This window comes from Bos javanicus, chromosome 7 (genome assembly GCF_032452875.1).
Source record: "Bos javanicus breed banteng chromosome 7, ARS-OSU_banteng_1.0, whole genome shotgun sequence".
In the NCBI taxonomy this organism is placed as follows: domain Eukaryota; kingdom Metazoa; phylum Chordata; class Mammalia; order Artiodactyla; family Bovidae; genus Bos; species Bos javanicus.
The window spans coordinates 21,746,082-21,766,459 of NC_083874.1; the positions used below are offsets into that span (position 1 = coordinate 21,746,082).

General features: G+C 40.9%; 1 protein-coding gene across 2 annotated transcripts in view; it reads right to left on the minus strand.

Annotated features, from left to right (window-relative positions):
* Nucleotides 1-482: 482 nt before the first annotated feature.
* Nucleotides 483-20,378, minus strand: part of LOC133250955 (solute carrier family 22 member 4) — a 42,595-nt gene continuing 22,699 nt past the window's right edge. The window contains exons 4-10 of one of the 2 annotated variants that reach the window (XM_061422844.1): nucleotides 18,636-18,807; nucleotides 14,419-14,545; nucleotides 10,357-10,457; nucleotides 7,846-8,060; nucleotides 6,634-6,816; nucleotides 4,337-4,472; nucleotides 483-864 (exon numbers count right to left, since the gene is read on the minus strand). In XM_061422844.1, coding sequence (XP_061278828.1) covers nucleotides 789-864; nucleotides 4,337-4,472; nucleotides 6,634-6,816; nucleotides 7,846-8,060; nucleotides 10,357-10,457; nucleotides 14,419-14,545; nucleotides 18,636-18,807 — 1,010 coding nt within the window. In that variant the 3' untranslated portion in view covers nucleotides 483-788. Of the gene's footprint in view, nucleotides 865-4,336; nucleotides 4,473-6,633; nucleotides 6,817-7,845; nucleotides 8,061-10,356; nucleotides 10,458-14,418; nucleotides 14,546-18,635; nucleotides 18,808-20,378 lie in introns of those variants that run through there. The other variant, XM_061422845.1, reaches the window with a different exon arrangement.

Consider the following 20,378-nt stretch of genomic DNA (forward strand, 5'->3'; position numbering starts at 1 on the left):
CTTCTTCTGTGGTGCTGATTTCTCTTCATTATGGGGCACACAAACCACCTCTACCAATCTAACTAGTTTGTGGTTTTCCTGATTTTTTTTTTACCTAAAAAAAAAAAAAAAAAAGGCCCCTTAACCAGTCTTAGGGAACAGAAAGCTTAGTCAAGTGCTCACAAAGAGCACAACAAATGTGAATCACTCGATAGCCTGTGAGCCATAGCCTCTGAAATTGTAGCCAGGAGTTGCCTTGTTTCCTTCTTGAATGCTGACAGGCCATAGAGCCAGGCTGTCTGATCTCTTGATGCATTTCACTTGTAAATGCTATTAGTATCTGCCATCAATTCTTCTCAAAGGAGCGTATAAAATTTGCTGGGTAGGAATACTGCATATAATTGGTCATTTTGAATGAGCTGGTTTACTTACACACACACACACACACACACAAGCCTGACAGTTGAGTTAATTCAATGAATTTTTAAAAAATTTGGATAGTCTTTGTATTTGGAAATGAGTTTAATCTTTATATATGGGTTTTCCAGTCCTTGACCAACACGTTTTCTAAAAATCCGACAAACTCAATTCATCGAATTAATTAGGAAGTCTCTAGAAATGGTTTGTTTTTAAAAATAAGGAGTTATCTGTAAGTCTGGTCCAGAGTTTGCCATATGGCAAGCATTTCTTAATAGCAAGGTCCATTTTAGTGTTTTTCTTCCTAGTTAGTCCTTTTCATCAGGAACAGCTTTAGTTTCTTCACAGGCTTATGGATGTTTTTCAATTCACCAAATAGGATGGGAATTTTATTAGAATGAAGTTATTATAACTTTGGAATTTTCTTCTTTCTCCATTGAACCTTTTGTTTTTTTCCCATATCTGAACCTGAAAATAAGAAAAATGCCAAAGAAAATTAAATGAAAAAAAAAATGCCAAATTGACACAGAAAAACATTTCTCTAGTCAATGAACAAGTAATTACTTTAAAAAGAACCTCATGAGTATAGCTAGCACTAGTATTCACAATTTTATAGTTTCACTGAGGAAAGAATAGAGTGGTAAGCATGAAGTTCTTGGTAAGGTAAAGTTGATATTGAAGTAGTTTCATCATTAGGAGAAACAGCCTATCAAAACTGGGCATCTTTTGCTATATACATCTAGTCTGGATCACAACCCATTCACATATGGACTTATTTTTATCATGGCTCTGCACTGCAAAACCAATACAATATTGTAAAGTAAAAAAAAATAATAATAATAAAATAAAAAAAGTAAACAACAACAATAAAAAACACATTATCTTATATAACATCACAAAAGCCATATGAACTATTCCCATATAACAGATGGGAATACTGAGGTCTAGTGAAAACTAAGCGAATTGCCCAAGTTTGCAGTAGATTTGGGTTTTGAAGCCAGGCAGTTTCCCTCTAGAATCTAAATTTCTCTTGGACTTCCCTGGTGGCCCGGTGGTTGAGAATCCCCCTAACAATTCAGGGGACATGGATTCAACCCCTGGCTGGGGAAGCTCCCATGTGCTGCAGCGCCAATAAGTTCTAGAGCCACCACTGCTGAGCCAGCACTCTAGAGCCTGCGAGCCCCAGCTCCTGAAGCCCGCGTGCCTAGAGCCGTGCTCCGCAACAAGAGAAACCACTGCAACGAGAAACCTGCATGCCACAGTGAAGAGGAGCCCTTGCTTGCCACATCTAGAGAAACCCTGCAGCAACGGAGACCCGGTGTGGACAAAAATAAATAAATAAAAATAAATGAACCTTAAACTTCTACTACCATACCACTGATCTTTTAAATGTTTGCCAGTCTGTGTTGTCATAGAAAGATATTTGATTTTTGTCCCTGGTTTCTGAATAGAGCTCCTAAAATCCCTTGTAATTTTCTGAGTGACAAGGGTAACAGGAATGTCTTGCCTCTTATTCTAATGAGGTGACTCTTGGTGAGTCCCTAGATAGCTTCACGATGGAGGCTGGTTTCCAGAAAGATCAAGCCTTGACTAGAAGCCTGGAACTTTCAGCCCACCCCCCAGCCCCCAGAGAAGGGAGAAGGGCTGAGGTTAAATTAATATTGATGATGCCGATGTGGTGAAAAACCTCCATAAAATCTCCTAAACGTTTACTGGGGTCTGGAGAGCGTCTGAATTGGCAAACATATCCACGTGCCAGGATGGTGATGCTCCCCAACTCCACAGGACAGAGACTCCTGTGCTCTGGGCCCTTCCGGACCTCACGTTTTCCCCTGGCTGTTCATTTGTGTTGCTTATAACAAATGGGTAATAGTAAGTAAAATGTTTTCCTGAGTTCTGTGCATCATTCTAGCAAATTCCTGAACTTGAGGAGGGGCGTTGTGGAAACACCAGACTTTGTAGTCACGTTGGACATGTTGGAGCTCAGGGCAGGCTGCCCCCAAATATGCCACAATAGCATGTTGATTATTTTGCTTTTTGATTTTGTTTTTGCTTTTGGTCACGCAGCATGTGGGATCTTAGTTCCCCAACCAGGGACTGAACCTGGGCCCTCAGCAGTGAAGGCACTGAATCCTAACCCCTGGACTGCTAGGGAAGTCCCCATTTTGATTATTTTGAATTCAAGTTGCTTGTGAAGGAGCTGATGCAGAAAGAAGCTCTGGCCTCCTCTGTGCCCCCGAAAGCAGGAAATAAATCCCTCTTGGAAAATGCTCACTCCCCACATATGGAGGTAGAAGGACACCCTTATCACCAGAGATGGAGAATTCAGGGCAGGACCAAAAAATCTGTATAAATAAACATTGCTGCTTCCTTATAAATTACCACCCAGGCCCACACTTTATTTAAATTCCTTACTAATTAAGTACCCAAGTTCATGTCTTCGGCAAACTCCGGAAGATGGTAAGGAACAGGGAAGCCTGGCTTGCTGAAGTCCATGGGGTCGCAGAGTCTGACACTACTTGGCGACTGAACAACAGCAATTAAGCACTCAAACCTAAGTTTCTTTGTCCTATCAATTCCTCTCAGTTTTATTGTTTCTTTGTCTAAAAAGTGTAAAAGCTGCCTGCTTTGGCCATGTCTGCAGTCCTCTTTCTGAGAGATCTCTGTGTGCATGAATTCAAATGTGTTTTTCTGCTCTTGACTTGACTTGTGTCAATTTTATTATTAGTTCAGCCACAAGAACTTAAAGGGGTAAGGGAGTAAATTTCCCCCTCCCCAACAGCCAGAAATGTGGATAACCTTGGGGACCCATTACTTTACTTGTGACTGGCAGCTGAAGAGTAAGCTGTCTTATGGGACTGAGCCTTTAACCTGTAGAGGATGATGCTAGTCCTGGGTAATTAGTGTCATAACTGAATGTCATTATAGGACACTTCGTTGGTGTCAGAATTGGTTGATATCAAGAAGAAAACTCTCACACAATCTCATAGGCCAAAAAATGATATTGCATTAAAAATTCTTTTTATTAATGTGGACAGGTATTTCCTTTTCATAAATATATTTGCCCCTGAAATGTTCTTTTCTATAAACTGCTTGTTCATGACCTTTACCAGTTTTCTTACTGAGTTGTTGGTCTTTTTCCCACTGACCTCTAAGAGCTTCTTGTATCTTAAGTTTATTAACTCTGTCTAGTGTGTTGCAAATATTTTCCCCCTGGTTTGTCGACCTTTGTTCTAATTTATGGTTTCACTTTTGCTCTACTGACAATATCTAAACTTGCTTAATCAAATATGTTGATCTTTTCCTTTATGTCTTTTTGTTTTTCATATCATGCTCAGAAAGGCCTTCTTTAAGGTTATAAAATATTTATGTTTTCTTCTGGTGCATTTATGACTTAATATTTTTAGGCCTCAATTTTTAATCTTCCTGGAATTTATCATGATATATTTTGAAGTAGGATTTCAGCTTTTGATGTAGCCAAAATGGCTAGTTGAATATTCTACCACTTTTTACTGAATAATCTAACTTTTCCCCACTGATTTTGAAGTGCTACTTATTATCTCACACCAAATTCTCTTATTTTATTCAGTTTAATTTTGAACCCTATCCCATCCCGGTAATTTATTTTTCTATACTGTTATCATACTGTTTTAATTGCCGTTGCTTAATAATATGCTTTATTATCTGATAGTGCTACTCTCCACTGTTACTCTTCCTTTTCAGAACCTTCCTATTTATTCTATCATGTTTATTCTTTTTTTATACATATAATTTGGGATGACCCAGAGGGATGGTATGGGGAGGCAGGTGGGAGGAGGGGGTTAGGATTGGGAACATGTGTACACCCGTGGCGGATGCATGTTGATATATGGCAAAACCAATACAATATTGCAAAGTAAAAAAAAATAATAATAATAAAAAAAAATAAAGTTCCACTTACCCTTTCACTTTCTGCATCTGCTCTAGGGTCTCTGGTAGAGTTCTCCCAAAACTTTCAGGGAAAAAAAGAGTGATGATTCCGATCAGGACCGTCAGGCTACCCATGAGGATGTAGGGCAGAACTCTGTTGTAAGCACCTGTAAGACACAGGACGTAAGGACATCAGTTAGATAGAGGGACTCTCCAGATGCTCTTGAGAATCGCTTTGTAATGGTGGCACACAGTTTTAAATCTGAATACTTACAGAAGAAAAAAGTGTGCAAAATACACAGTTTCTGTTTGGCAGATGTCATTGCCTCTGAATTTCCATAATTATTCACCCTTGATCTTGCATTATCAAAAAGTCTTTCATGTCAACTGGTATTCTCTAAGCTGCTACTTAATCAGGTGTGATAGATGTTCTTTTGATAGAAATCTTTGTCTACCAAAGTTCTCTTAAGGTAAAAGTCACTGGAGATGGGGGATGGGAGGACACCACAGGGAAAGAGGTGGACCAGGATGTTGCAGGGACAGGTACTGGCTGTGATGACTGATATGACCTTTGCACTTGCCCAGACCAGTAGGCTGCTGTAGAAAGCTAGGTCCACAGAGCTGTGAGACTCTCAAAGAAAATCTAAGTAATATATTCAATCCAATTTAAATCAATAAATGTCAGGCACTGTGGTTTCTTTCTGCAGTATTTATATGTCTTGGTTTTATATGTAATTGGAAGAACCACTCCACCTCTTCTTTATCTGGTGTTACTTGGACAGGAGAATAATAGATCTTCATCTTGCTTCCCTTCTACATACAGAGATTACAGAGGAATAACACAACCAAGAATTTTATTTGACAAAAAAAATATAAATCTTGAAGCTTCTCTAAGGCCTCTGTTGTCACCAACAGGAGCTGCTACTGTGGAACAGAAAGCTCTTTCTCAGACTCCTGCATTTCTTATGTAAGTGGTCCCCCATTAGACCACATGAGCATGGTTTGAAAGTATAGGGAAGATGAAAAGACACCATTCTACATAATAATGTATTTCTCAGGTATTCAGGGCAGCTATGTGGAAAATGTCTCTCTTTCTCTGTAAGGTTTTAGAGTGTACCTTGTCTGAGAATTCACATATGTCTTTGGGGATGTATTTGTGTGTGTTTGAACCAGTAGGTAACCAATGAATAACTAGGAAGAATAAGGAACTGTGTCTCCATCTCTCACCAGTAAAGTTCTTATGAGGTTTAGGCTTCAAGTGCTAGCTCCTACATACATGGAACATCTCATGAAAGCCCTTCTGATGAATAAATATGATCACATAAAAGCTAAAGTTCCTGCACTGCAAACAAAGTCATGAAGTCAAAAGGGAAATGATAAACTAGGAAAAAATATTTACAATATATATATAGAGGGCTAATTTTTTCAATTACAAAAAGCTCCCCCCTCAAAATATAAAGTTGAATAAACCATTAGAAAGATGGGAAAAGACATGGACAGTCAGATATCTTAAAAATAAATAGAATGTCAATAAATACATGAAAAAATGTTCAACCTCATTCATAGTTGAAAAAGAAATGAAAGCAACAATGATATCCATTTTTCACACAACAGATTATCAATAATTAAAAAATTGGATGATTCCCATTGTTGGTGAGGATGTGGAGAAACAGACACTCTCATATATTGATAGTTGGATTGTAAACTGGTATAGTATTCAGAAGTCAATTTGGCAATATCTATGAAATTTTTAAATTGCTCCAGCAATCCATTGATCCATATATACAAAGGCTGTGGGGGTGTAGGGGAATGTTCACTGTAATGTTATTTGCAATAACAAAAACTTGGAAATGGTCTAAATATTCATCCATGAACCTAGTTAAATAAATTATGTGTACACATATATTAGAAGTCTATGTACTAACTAAATAGAAGATAAAAGAACTACATATATACCAATTAGACCACATGAGCATGGTATGAAAGGATAGGGAAGATGAAAGGCAAAGATGAAAACTATATATATACCAATCAGGAAAGATATTCTGATACAATGTTAAGTTAAAAAAAAGTCATGAAACAATATTTATGATATAATTTTGTGTATTTAAAAATGTGTGTGTGTGTTGTACAAAACGAAATGTCTGGAGGGCTACTCACCAAAGGTTAGTGTTAGTTCCTCTGAGAGCTGTGATTTGAGGAACTGAGAGAGTACAGGTGACCTTGTACAGGAGTCTAGCATGTGCTGTTTGCATTTTTCACAACAGAAAGTCTATTACTTACAGATATATTAAAAAAAAAAGGATAGACTGATAAGATGCATCTCACCTAGGTAAACAAAGTAGGGAGCGATGATGCTGCCCACTCTGGAGGCCATGGAGGCGACCCCCACTGCCATGTTCCTGACCAGGGTTGGGTAGAGTTCTGCAGTGAAGACATACAGCATGGCAAAGGCAGACGTGATCCCAAACTTTCCCAACATGGCCAGACCAATGGACAAGAAGTTGTAACCTGGAGAAGACACCCAGTGTAAACAGAGGTACTTGTAGAAACAGTACTTTCTTAACAGTTGCTTGTTTTGTCCCTATTGCTTGTATAGGAATGTTTTATGTTTCATATATAAATATTTTCTAATATAAAGATATTCCCCAAATTACACTTCTTCTTCAAAGGCTTACTAATTGGACGTAGAAAAAGATGGAGAGTGAAGGGTGCTTTGAGCTTCACTCTTCTGTCATTCTAGATCATTTATGCATTCCGTGACCTTATCTACACTTTAATTACAACAGTTTCATAGTCAATTGTTAGCTTGTTAATGCAGTTAAGTTTAATCTTTGAACAGAAGAACCAATCCTTTTATCCTACTTATTATTCTTGAGATATATACTTCTATATATAATACTATATATCAATAATCTGTTGACTTAATGTTGTAACAATATGAGAAACTTGGACATAAGAGGAAAAGAGAAGCATGTATCTTTTCATGTGCTTTCTAACTACTTAAAGATTACAGACGATAAAAATCACTGAATTTATACTGGAACTGGCATGTACTACCAACTCTTAACACTTGTATATATACATCAATCAGAGAGAAGGTTTGAAAGTACCAAGAAATTAGCACTCAGGTTTATGCCTCAAAGGTTTGAGGGATTAGGTGAAAGCTTCTATGAAGGGGATGCACTGGGAGCGTTACTCTTCTTCTGGTGGTGATTTCTGACTCCGATGCTAACCCTTCTGTTTGAAGGGACTAATTTTGAACAAAGGAAATCACAGAGTTAGCTATCTCTTGTGTAACTGACTTATGAATGGTTTATTATGTAAAAGCTACATAAATAGGGAAGTGACTAATAATTAGGGCTTCCCTCAGTGTTCTTGCCTGGAGAATCCCAGAGACGGGGGAGCCTGATGGGCTGCCGTCTATGGGGTCGCACAGAGTCAGACACGACTGAACGACTAAGCACACACGACTAATAACTAGCCTGGTCGAGGTGTGGATCTTTTCTGGTAAGTTGCTAATACTGGATAGCTTCTTACCTGCAGGTACCAACTGAATTAAGAGAAGCACACTTCCTCCAAAGAACAGTACTCCAGCTATGACATAACGTCTGGGTAGGGTTCGAAGTAGCAGCCAGGCTGCAATGTAAGCTGGAACTTCAATCAAAGCAGAGAAGAAACAGTTCAGGTAGGGATCTCCATGTAAATTAGGAGTGTTGAGAGACAGAGCAAAGTAACCCACTGAGGTCAACATCCTGGAAATCGAAAGACAGAAACGACAAAAGGATGGCTTGAGTCACTTTACAATTTCACGATGGATAGGAAGTTGTCCATATCTTGGTACCTTACAAGTAGTGACTAGCCACATAGGGTTATTTAAAAGTAAAAATTAAAGTTAAGTAAAACTTAAAATTTCATCCCTCACTTTGGCACTAGCCACACTTCAATTCCTTAGTAGCCACATGGAGCTAGTGGCTACTATAATGGACAACAGAGATGTGAAATGTTTTTATCATTGCAGAAAGTGGACAGCACTAAGTCTAAATATACAAATATTCAACAATTACCTATCCTAAGCTAGCTAATTTCAGGTTTCAGTAGAATAGCTTGTACAACACATTCTCATCCCCTTAGAGATATTATTTGAAGAAAGACTGTAACATCAGTGAACATAAAATCCATATTTCATTCTCCTCCCCTCCCCCCGAAAAGAAAAAGATACATAGGTAATACTGTGGGATCCACTTACAGTAAATTCCAATTGACTTAGTAAAACTCACTTTAGGGGAAAAAAATGAGTCTCATAATGCTTCAGGGTATCACAGAATGCACATTGCATATCCCGCCATTATAGTTAACTTCCACATAAAAGCTTTTCTGTGGAAAAAACACTAAGTTATATATAACACTATGCAGACTCCTCTGTGGAGAAACTTGCTTATTATCAACATGACTGAAAAGCAGAGAACATCTGAAAAATATTTTCAGGAACACTGTTGGATCTTTTTTACACATACTGTACTAGGTTGGAGGAGAAGGCAATGGCACCCCACTCCAGTACTCTTGCCTGGAAAATCCCATGGATGGAGGAGCCTGGTGGGCTGTAGTCCATGGGGTCGCTAAGAGTCGGACACGACTGAGCGACTTCCTTTTCACTTTTCACTTTCATGCACTGGAGAAGGAAATGGCAACCCAGTCCAGTGTTCTTGCCTGGAGAATCCCAGGGACGGGGAGCCTGGTGGGCTGCCGTCTATGGGGTCGCACAGAGTCGGACAAGACTGAAACGACTTAGCAGCAGCTACTAGGTTGGATAGCACAAGGGCTAATTCAAAACAAAACAAAAAATGAAACTTTATTCCTCTAGGATCTTAGTGATTTTCACATTTGATAATAAGAGCAGCATGAATAAAACTAACGACTACTTTATTGTTAGCCCAGGAGTGCCCCTTCTCAAGATTCATTTGCATCAGTGATACCTGCTGACATTTAAGAACTAAGTAGGTCCATTGTGCGGAAAGCCACGTGTCCAGGACACACTTGCTTAATTCAGGGGCATAAACTCTGTTATTGATGACTTCTAATTTAATACAAGGCGGCTCTAAAATTAGACTAGCTGCAGCGTGAGCCTGGTAGTTCTGATTACCATCGTTTTTTGTGCTGCCATCATGGAGTAGGCATGTTCTTTCCTTTCTGTCTTCTTCCTAATTTCTTGGCAGATATATTATTAAATCTTGCCTACAAAGTCAGTTCATTATTTATGTGTCTTAAAAATCACTCAGTAAATTGCTATTCACAAGAATAATAAGCTTGTCAAAACTCCAAGTCAGGCAGTAGGGACTCAGCATATTCTAAGCTCACTGATTAATTGCCTGTACAACTTCTGGAAGCAGGAGGTGAGTTAGCATCTCAGCTTCGGGCATCCAGGATATCATTAGTTTTAATCCCAGTAACTTTAGGAGGGGCAGGGGACCCTTTCCATGTGGGTCAAAGTTCTCTTTGACATTTTTTTCAGTATCCAGTTCCATAAATTAAGTTGAAAGTGCAAGTCGCTCAGTTGTGTCCAACTCTTTGCCACCCCATGGACTATACAGTTTATGGAATTCTCCAGGGCAGAATACTTGAATGGGTAGCCTTTCCCTTCTCCAGGGGATCTTCCCAACCCAGGGATCAAACCCAGGTCTCCCGCATTGCAGGTGGATTCTTTACCAGCTGAGCCACAAGGGAAGTCCAAGAATACTGGAGTGAGTAGCTTATCCCTTCTCCAGGGGATCTTCCCAATCCAGCACTTGAACCTGCGTCTCCTCCATTGCAGGCCGAGAGCAATGCAGTTTTACCAACTGCGCTATCAGGGAAGCCCTTAAATTAAGTTAAGGGCTTTCCAAATAACTTAGATTCTAAAATTTTAATTTTGTCTCAGGAGGACCCAGGCCTTGACCCTGTCCCTTGAATACAATATTGTAAAGTTAAATAAAATAAAATTAAAAAAAAAAAAGAAAATCAGCTCTATATTGACATGCTATATGTCACATTTCCAGATCTGTTATTACTTACCATAGCAGCAAAGACATAATAGTTATTGTAGCAATGTTCCGAGTCCTAAACAGGTCCAAAATGAAAACTTTCTGCTGCTTCAGGGGGAGTTGCTCCTGTTGCTAAAGTAATGTACACAACTATGAGATTAAGAAATGATGAGGAAGTATCTTTGGCTACGATAGTATATTCTTATGCATGTAACTCACTTCACTTTGAATATGCTTAGAAGTCTGGAATTTGCTATATAGTCCATGGAATTCTCCAGGCCAGGATACTGAAGTGGGTAGCCATTCCCTTCTCCAGGGCATCTTCCCAATGCAGGGATAGAACCCAGGTCTCCCTCATTGCAGGCAGACGCTTTACCCTCTGAGCCACCAGGGAAGCCCTTGCATACAATAAGGGCATCTAAATAAAGGATGCTTATTCTAACATTTAAAAATGTTTGTGGCCCATTTTAGACAGAAACCTTTAAAATATAAAAATTGGCTTCACTATCTCTTTATGTAAAGCCTGACTGCTAACATAGATTTGCCTTGACTCATGGGCATCACTATGGGTGACCTTAATCACACTGAACCTTAGGGCCTTTTGAGTGGGTAGGGCCATATAGCCCCAAACTACCTTGAGGTTCATATCTGCTTTTTATACTTTTCCTGTTTTTGTCTCAGTGTCAGAACACACTTGGGTTAACTAGGGGACCTTGAAAATGTTACTATTTAGCCTCTGTGAGCCTCAGTTTATCTCTCTGTAAAATGGGTCTAATAATTAAGCATTGAGAAGTTTAAGTGAGGTCATATATATAAATCTTAACATAGTATTTGAACCATTGTTAACACCCCATACATTTTAACTCTTATTTTAATTATTGCACCATTGAGGAAAACACGTAAGCTGTCAATGGTTGGTGGTATTCTTACTACTGTTAATGGGCTTCCTTCCTTTACTTTTAATTTACTGAAGTTAACTTTTCATGTGTTAGGAATCTAGATAATCAAGCTTATTAGAATTGAAACTATACTATTTACATTAGCCAAGACATTAGCCAAGACAACAACCCAAGTGACAATCATCAACAAATGATTGGCTCAAGATACTATGGTATATACACAATGGAATGTTGGTCGTAAGAAAGAATGAAATATTGCCATTTGCAACAGGAGAATATTTCACTTAGTGAAGTAAGTCAGAGGGAGAAAGACAAATATTATAAGTCATTTATATATGTAATACAAGTGCAAATGAATCTATATAAAAAACAGAAATAGATTCACAGACATAGAAAACAAACATGGTTATCAAAGGGAAGAGGAAGGAGGGTCGGAGGGATAAACTAGATGTATGGGATTAACAGATACAAACCACTATACATAAAATAGATAAGCAACAAGGATTATTTACTAATATCTTTTCATAACCTATAATGGAAAATAATCTGAAAGAATAACTGAATCACTTTCTTGTACACCTGAAACTAATACAATATTATAAATCAACTATACTTCAATTAAAAAAAAAGGAATTGAAACTAAAAAAGTTACAAGGCTCTGAGGTGGAGAATCTCTTCAGGATAAAGTTAAACTCCATGACTCTGTGCGTGTATTCAGTAAGAAGCCAAGGAAAGAATTTCCACAATGAAGGAAGGAAGAGTGCCAGACCCGCCCTTGTAGCTGCTTCCCAAATATTAGCATCTTTCTTTTCGAGAACAATCAGGCACCTCCTCATGCAACTCACAGTCATGTTACCTTTCTGCTTCTGCACTATCTGGAGTGAAAACCTCCAGAACATGCCCCTGGCAGTATTACCCAATTATCACAAGGAAGAAAGTCCCTGCGTAAACTGCTGGGACTAGCAGTCCTTCTGAAAGTTTTATGGGCATGGGACCAAGCACAGACAGGACCTGGGGATCAGGCCTATGCTGACAATTGGCACTTCCACAGGGTCCTTGTGAAAATGCAGATTTCCAGGTCTCACCTTGGGTTTGCTTAGTCTGAATCTTTCCTAGGACTCAAGGGCCTGGGAATCTGTAATTTTTAAAAGCTCTTTGGGTGGTGGTGATAAGCAGCCAGATTTGGAAACCTCAGGACAAGAACATTTCCGTATCCAGTGCTTCTCTCTGGCTTGTATGGAGCCGCCGAAATGCCTTTGGACCGGGCACCATGAGAAGGCTGAAGGTGCTTCAGAAAGGAAGCCACAGAAGCCCAAGACTGTGTTTGAAGATGGTATGACATGGTTTTTCTTCCTGTCCAAGTTAATGCCACTGCCCTTAACATGAGGCACCAGAGTGAGATGTTTATCTGTGTAATCCTGGGCAAATAATTTAACTTTTAAACTAAGAAGAACTGTGCCTCAGTTAGCCCTCCTGTGAAAAGGCCTATAATAATATGTACTAGCAATGATTGGCATGAGCATTAGATGAGCTGAACAATGTGCCTGGCATCTGGTGGGCTCTTTATTACCATTCTGAGCAGTTTGCATTTGTTGGCACAGGGCCCTATATATCCTCCTTCAGAGGACCCTACCTGGGAGGTGAATAGGGAGAGATGACTTGGCCTCAGGAAAGCACAAGCTCCCTTTTCCTCCTCGGGTTTGTTCAGCTGAGGTTCAATATGCCTCATGGCAGGAAGAAAGCATGTGTTTTGACATTGGACTTTGTTCTCATTTGTCTATATAACTATGTATCTCTGAAATGTTTTATGATTGCTTTCATCCACATAAGCTTTATCTCTACTACTAGACTCTAAGGTCCTCAAAACAGAAGTCAGACCATTTATCCATTAAACATCAAAAAAACAAAACAAAACAAAACAAACACTCAGCACAGCCCTGAGATCCAGAAGTGTTAGACACTCCCAATGTTATTTTTGCATCCAGTTAAATTGACCAAGGCTGGGAACGGAATTCTTGATCCGAAGAGCAAAGGATTAAGACATATTTTTCTTGGCAGCTCTCTGAAAGCTTGGGTTCATGGCCACTGTAATTAAACCTCCAGCCGTCACCAAGGTATCTGCTTCTGTAAAAGGTTCCAAAGGCCAAGAAGGATAGAGTACTGGCACACTCGTCACCATCCAAAGTCCTGGGGTGGCCAGGGGCACAGATGTGAGCGTGGAGGCAAGCATACAGACTAAGAAGTATATAGTCTTCTTGGGGTGTCCTGAGCAGTCCCTGACCCTTCTGGCCATGAATGCCCTTGCCCTATCATTTAAGCGTCCTCACTGGTTTGGACCAGCCCTGAATCACTTTGCTGTCTTTGCTGGCTCACCCTGTTTGCTCCCTGGGGACTTCCTTCCTCACCTCATCACTTATCTTCCATCTAATTCTCTTAACACTCTGGGTTATATTCTATGCTCCTCATGTGTCTAATTTTTCTTGTTTTCTCTGGGAGTTGGCACGAGGTATGGCCAAGGACACGGTGAGTCCTTACTGACTGTCAGGAAGTGAGTATGTCTCCACTAAATATTTGCTTTTTCCCATGGCCTCCTTCCTGCAGGTGTGAATCCACCAGCCTATGCTCTCAGGCCTTAGGGTCCTAGACACGATATAGCAAGACTAAAGACAGGTACAGCTTCCCCAGCAGACTTTGGTAAGGTTCAGAATACAGTGGGGAACCCATGGGTGGAATATCTCTCAAACACATTTTTTTCCCACTTAATATAGATATTAAAAAATCACCAGTATGTAGCTGCATCCGTGGTACAGAGCAAGAACTAATATTTAATCTACACTTGCTGTATGCTCCCTGGAGAAAGGAATGGCTACCCACTCCAGTATTCTTGCCTAGAGAATTCCATGGACAGAGGAGCCTGGTGGGCTGCAGTCCGTGGGGTTGCAAAAAGTCGGACATGACTGAGCAACTAACACTTTCACTGCTATTTGCTAAGCAATTTATATATATTATTATATTTAATTGGTCCACAGCCCTTTGAGATGGGTTTTATCTCAGAACTTCATCATCATTTTGTCTCTAAGGTCTTGAACAGTGCCTGGTACATAGTAGGCACTCAAAAATCTATTGAATCAAATTAAATTCCATAATCAAGAATGCACAGCTGATCTCAAGGGAAAACATTTGCAAATCCTTACCTCCACAGGATCAAAAACTACCACTGGGGCAGTTACGTTGTTTATTTTTGCAGCTTTTTGGATAATATCTTCAGCTTCTTTAAATCTTCTCTGGGATATCAGCCATCGGGGAGATTCAGGAATAAACCTAAAATTCATTTTGGATGTTTCATAATTTTTCCCAGTAGCAAGTTTTGATGCTATCAACTGTTAAGTTGCCCCCAAATGATTTTTATTTTGTAAAATTCTAGTTTGTCTTTTTAAAGAACATCAGGAGGGAGGCTTCATAAGAACTCAGTTATTTGTAGGAATAAGTAAAAGTACCTTCACATTTGAAAGTTCTGATCAAATCATAAGACCAATCGTTAGTTGTACTTGAAGCCAGGGCCCGCCTACAAGGAGTAACATTAACTATGGGCATGTTGAAACCAGGGCAGCTGGAGAATACCACCCAAAACTTCATAGCCAGCATGGCTCATTACAGAAACAGAGTCTAGTGTCTTTTCAGTGTGTCCATCCCTAGGGGAATTCCTGGTGCCCCAGCTGGTGATGCTCACAAGTTTCCTGGGTAAAAGAAGGCACCTGTGTTCCTCGGGCTTTTCCTTAGGCAGTCAGAGGAGGAGGCGAGTGCATTGACACACCTCTGTGGGATGTCCCATGGCTTTCAACAGATTCTCAGCTCAGTGAGTACCCAAATCAGTTGTAGGGAGATAGCCAATGTGGTGTTTTTATTTTTTATTGTCTAGAAACATTTAAAATTTTTTTTATTTTATATTGGAATATAGTTGATTAACAATGTTGTGTTAGTTAGAAACTGACTTTTTATTATACAATCTACCCACATTTTTAACTGATGCTCAGACATGGCTGACTTCTATTCTTTCCTAATTTTTCTATTTTTATTTATTTTTTATCATTCTTTCCTAATCTTTATTTCTCAGAATTGCTTAGCCATTCTTTTGCTGGCTCTTGTTTTCCTTATCTATTTGTCAGTATTAAGCTGTCCTAGAAAATAAATTACATGTACAGATATAGTCTTCCTATAATTAACAGGCCCCTGCAAAGCCTCAACAGGAATTATCTCAGAGCAAAACACAACGTATCAAATAGCTAACCCCCACCTTCCGTCCCCAGCCTACCACAAGGACATGAGTTGAAAAATGAACCCACTTTGCATTTTTTGGAATATACACTTGGTTGGTCCCTGTAGCAACTGTGATGATGTTAGGCCACTGGCCCTTGGTAATTAGAGCTGTCCTGTCCCAGGGAACTTTCTCTGGTGCTGTGTATCTGTGCTGTTCAATGCAGCAGCCACTAACCAAATGTGGTTATTGAGTTGGTGTGACTAGAGTGACTGAAGAATCCAATTTTATATTTACTTGTGGCCCCTGGTGGTTCATATGGTAAAGAATCTTCCTGCAATGTGGAAGACCCACGTCTGATCCCCTGGAGAAGGGACTGGCAACCCACTCCAGTATTCTTGCCTGGAGAATTCCATGGACAGAGAAGCCTGGCAGGCTATAGTCCATGGAGTGGCAAAGAGTCGGACATGACTGAGAGACTAACACTTGCACTTTCTTAATTTTAATATGTCATTGCATGTGTCTAGAGGCAACTATATTAATGAAGAACTATACAGCTTGGGCACTTCTACTTCTAAGAGGTATCTTTCCCCAACCAAGTTGTTCTTAGACATACCCTACCTTTCTTAACTATCAGCTCTGAGAGCCATCACTGGCCTCAAGTTCCAAATGCTTAGTCAGCTAGATATTGCAAAACTTCCCCCACGTTGCACCTAGGGGCTCCTCCCCCACCTACAACACTCCATTCATACTTGTGGTCACTTACTGCCAAGCCTTTTAAAGGAAACTGGGGACATTAAAAAGTCCCCAAACCACCTGCTCCAATTTTCAGCCCACTGTACTTAGGGTTGCTGCCATCTTAACTTGTGAATTGCCATGGTTTTTTTGTGCATAAATAATCAAGTCTAGCTCATCATTTCAAGTTAGTGGAGGGCCAAATAAGGTTTACATTACAGCCTCTCTGTAGAAATTGAACAGGGGAAGAGTGTTGCTGGAGAGTCTATATCACATACTGAATAGGCAACAGAGGTCTCAGTAGCCTGAAGCCGTAGCCACATCATCCCAGCCCACCCCGACGGATGCGCACTGCTTCAGGAAATCCCACCCTCAAGGACGAAATGTTCAAAAGAGAGCTATTTTGTTTTTATTTTTATAGAAAACTGATAAGACTGTTAAACTTTCAGGACAAGCACTCAGCTTATTTGTCCTGGCCCCGGGCTGTGCTCTGTCTGGGGCAGTCCTGTCCTGGGTACAATGTGCCCACAGCCAGGAGCACCCATGGAGCAGCCCATGGGCAACATAGAAACAACTCTCCTCAGGGCAAGAGTAAGGCAGCTCCTTGTGGGATGGACCTTCTGTGCTAGAAACCCAAGAGGCTGACCTGTCAGAGTTGTTCCTTGCTGTGGTATTTGGTTCCGAGGCAAAGATCCAAGCCCCGCAAATTAAAATCCGTACTAATCTCTTACAGTCAGGGCCCTTCTATTTTTGTTCTCTCTCTCTGATAGAATCATATAGTACTACAGTTGACTATAACATATTTTGAAAGTACTAGTCTCTTATGCTGAAATGACAACTAGAACCAATGAACACAGATTACCAAAATCATTCAACTGAAGAGGCAGTAAGTAACCTCTGAATAATCTTGGCTTGTGACTTGAGAGACTGTCTGGTCACCAGCACCTTTTACAATAAATTCAGTTAGCAGGGCGTGTTGTGGAGAGAGGGTGTGATGCTGATGTGATGTGATGATGATGGTGATTCTCATTCAAGGAAGTTGCCCTACTCTCAGACTGGGTCAGGAAATCAGAATAGTATCTAACACGCTGTTTCTCAAATTCTAGGGAAATAAGAAAAAAAAAGTGCTTTCTTTTTCCCATGCACACTCATGCCAAGGATTTGCATTGGTAAATCATAGCAGCCTTAGAGATCATAAAAGGACAGTAGTTTGGAGTGGTCTAACCACAGCTACCAGGTCTAACAAGGCCAAGAAGTACTACTGTCAGCCTCTATGGCTGCCTAACAGTTGCAGCAAGATGAAGGTCCTTCTGGGAAACTTCCTAAGGCACACTTCCTAAGTATGTCCATAGGACAGGGCAACCATGAGGGCTAGTCTAACCTGTGAGCCCCCACACATGATCAAAAATACTTTCATTGTTTGTAAGCAGAGAGAGGTCAAGCAATTCAGTAAAACCAGTCACTGCTAGGAGATTTGATTTTGATATAATGAAACTAAATCAAGACTAATCAATGAGAGAGAGAGAGGGAGAGAGAGAGTACCGAACTCAGTAATGGGAAAAATCCCCTTTGCTCTTGTTTAAATATGGAAAAACCAAAGAAATGAGAAGTCTCCCCTAAATAAAACATATGGCTGGGACCTTATTCCATTATTGTCATTCTGTTCTCTCACATAAAGTCTTCCCCATAGCTGTACTCAGTAAAATTGGGGTCAGCATCTCAACACTTTGTTATTCCCACATTAACGTGTCAAAATTTGGTTGAAGGGTTGTGGGAGGAGTGAAGAGAATATTTTCTCTAACAATTAATTAAACAGATGTGATTTTCTAGCTCTTCAAGACAAAGCAGATAAACAGTCACATCTTAGATGCTACTCATTACATGGTAGGGAAGCTTGAGGAAGTTACATTAGTTGAAGCCATAAGGAGAAAGAGATTTCCTACAGAAAAGTGTCAGAAGAGCAGGGCTGCTGCTGCTGCTGCTAAGTCGCTTCAGTCGTGTCTGACTCTGTGCGACCCCATAGACGGCAGCCCACCAGGCTCCCTCGTCCCTGGGATTCTCCAGGCAAGAACACTGGAGTAGGTTGCCATTTCCTTCTCCAGTGAAGAGCAGAGGGGCAGAGCTAAAAATAACAAAACCCAACAGTACCATCTCCACAAACAACAGCAACCACCCACTAACAGAGAAGAGTTGGGAGAGCCAAAGGGGGACTGGGTTTCCTGAGAATGGTGCTTTGTGGGATGGTGGGGAATCAAACCCCAGCACACATGCCTACCCCCAACAAGGGAAACGGTCTCTGGGCTTTGAGGCCTCAGCCTACTCCAGTGAGATCAGCAGGCCCACGCCAAGGTCAGCACCATACTCTGGGCTCCAGGTTGCTGGCCCGCAGTAGGGGGCTGTCTGAGACAGAGCCACACTCACCACCACAGCGGGACACACAGCACCCCCGGCACCGTCAGCGCCAGCAGCAGCATCCGCCAGTCTCTGATGAAGTAAGCAAACAGTGGCAGCAGCATGTAGCCAATTGCAAAAAATGTGCACACTCCTAACGTAGAGAATATAATACGAACTGACTTGCCAAGAATTTCTGTTCCTGTTCAAAACAAGGGAGGAGTATTAGCATTTTAACTCACTTTAATATTTGCTTTTTTGCATCATTACCTGGCAGTTAGAGTTAAAACATAACCACTTAGAAGAGGAAGGAGTTATTTACCTCCTGGCCCAGAGCAGGAGTGGTCAGTGTGGAGGAAGGTGGGACATGACCCAAGACTTACCACTTCATAGAAGGATGAGTTTTCATGAGATTTTAAAGGAGTTGTAGATTTTTTTTTAAAATGTCTCCTCATGTCATGAATATCATGCTCAGCCCTAAGAGGTAACCTCTTCTGAGAATGCCACATTTCCAAAATAAAAGCCCCAGGGTGAGGAGCAATGAGGGTGTCCCAGGAGGCGTGGGAACTCTCCTGAGGGTGTGTGGCTCATGCGGCATTCAGCCTCTCCCACCATTCACCACTGTAAAGAAGCAGATATGGGTCTCTCGGAAACAGCGGAGAGTTCAGTTACTGAGCTGTGTTAGGACACCCTTAGCTACCCTTGAGCCCTGAGAAATGATAAAGAGGATCCAGCTGGCTCTGGAGGTCCACAGAGCAGGGCCTCAGTGCCCAGGGCTGAATTCCACTGAGGCCACACTGTGCCCACGGATCAGCCCCAGGCAGACACAGTCTTTATAGCCCAATGAAAGACAAGAAGAAGTTGCTCTTCTGGCCTGGCAGGCGGCAGCCCTGGAGCTAGCCGCACATGGAGGGAACTCACAGAGCTTTCCCAGAACACCACAAAACCACCAGATGCTTGGCATCTGGCCCTGTTTTGGGAAAGGCTCCTGCTCTGCTCAGCGCCACAGTGGATGGCTCAGCCCCAGCTCTTCAAGAGATGTTGCTTGCTTCTTGGAGTGTGCTTGATTTGAGACAAGGAGTCTGAGAACAGGCTTCTTCTTTGTCACAAAACTCAGGCCCTTTCCACAGAGTCCACTCTTGGTCCTCTGCCCCAGGGTGGAGATGTGGCCAATGGCAATAGCTCCATCTTTTGTTTGAGATCTGCCCACCACTACTGAAAAGTAGCCCAGAAAATACAAAACAGATGATTTGAAGGTTATTCAGGCTTGGGTTTTAAGAAGGAGTTTCTTAGATGTGTTTATATTCCCTGAGCACAGGCTAAGGAATTAAGGACTAATTCCAGAGAAGCAGTAAAATGACCATTTCTGCTGGTTTCCCTTTCTCCCCTCCTTTGTGCTCCTATCCTCACCTCTCTTCTTCCTCACTCAGCATAACTGAAGATGTGTCTCAGTGGTTCTGTTTTGAACAGCCACTTCTAAAACCCAGACTGATAGAAATGGCCAGGATTGTTTATCTCTCACATCTTGGACTGCGGACAATAGCTCTAACCACCCAAGGCATTTCTTAGCCTTTAAACTCATTTCCAAGAATAGAGCTGGACTTCTTTCAGGATCATGAGCGTTGTTCCCAGATCTTTTCTTACCTCATTAATGACCTTCCTGTCACTCCATAAGAAGACTCACCATGCCATGGTTTCTAAACACTTTGTCTGTAATTATCATGATATGGGAATTAATAGTGCTTTATTCCTAAGCAGAGATTCAGAAGTGAA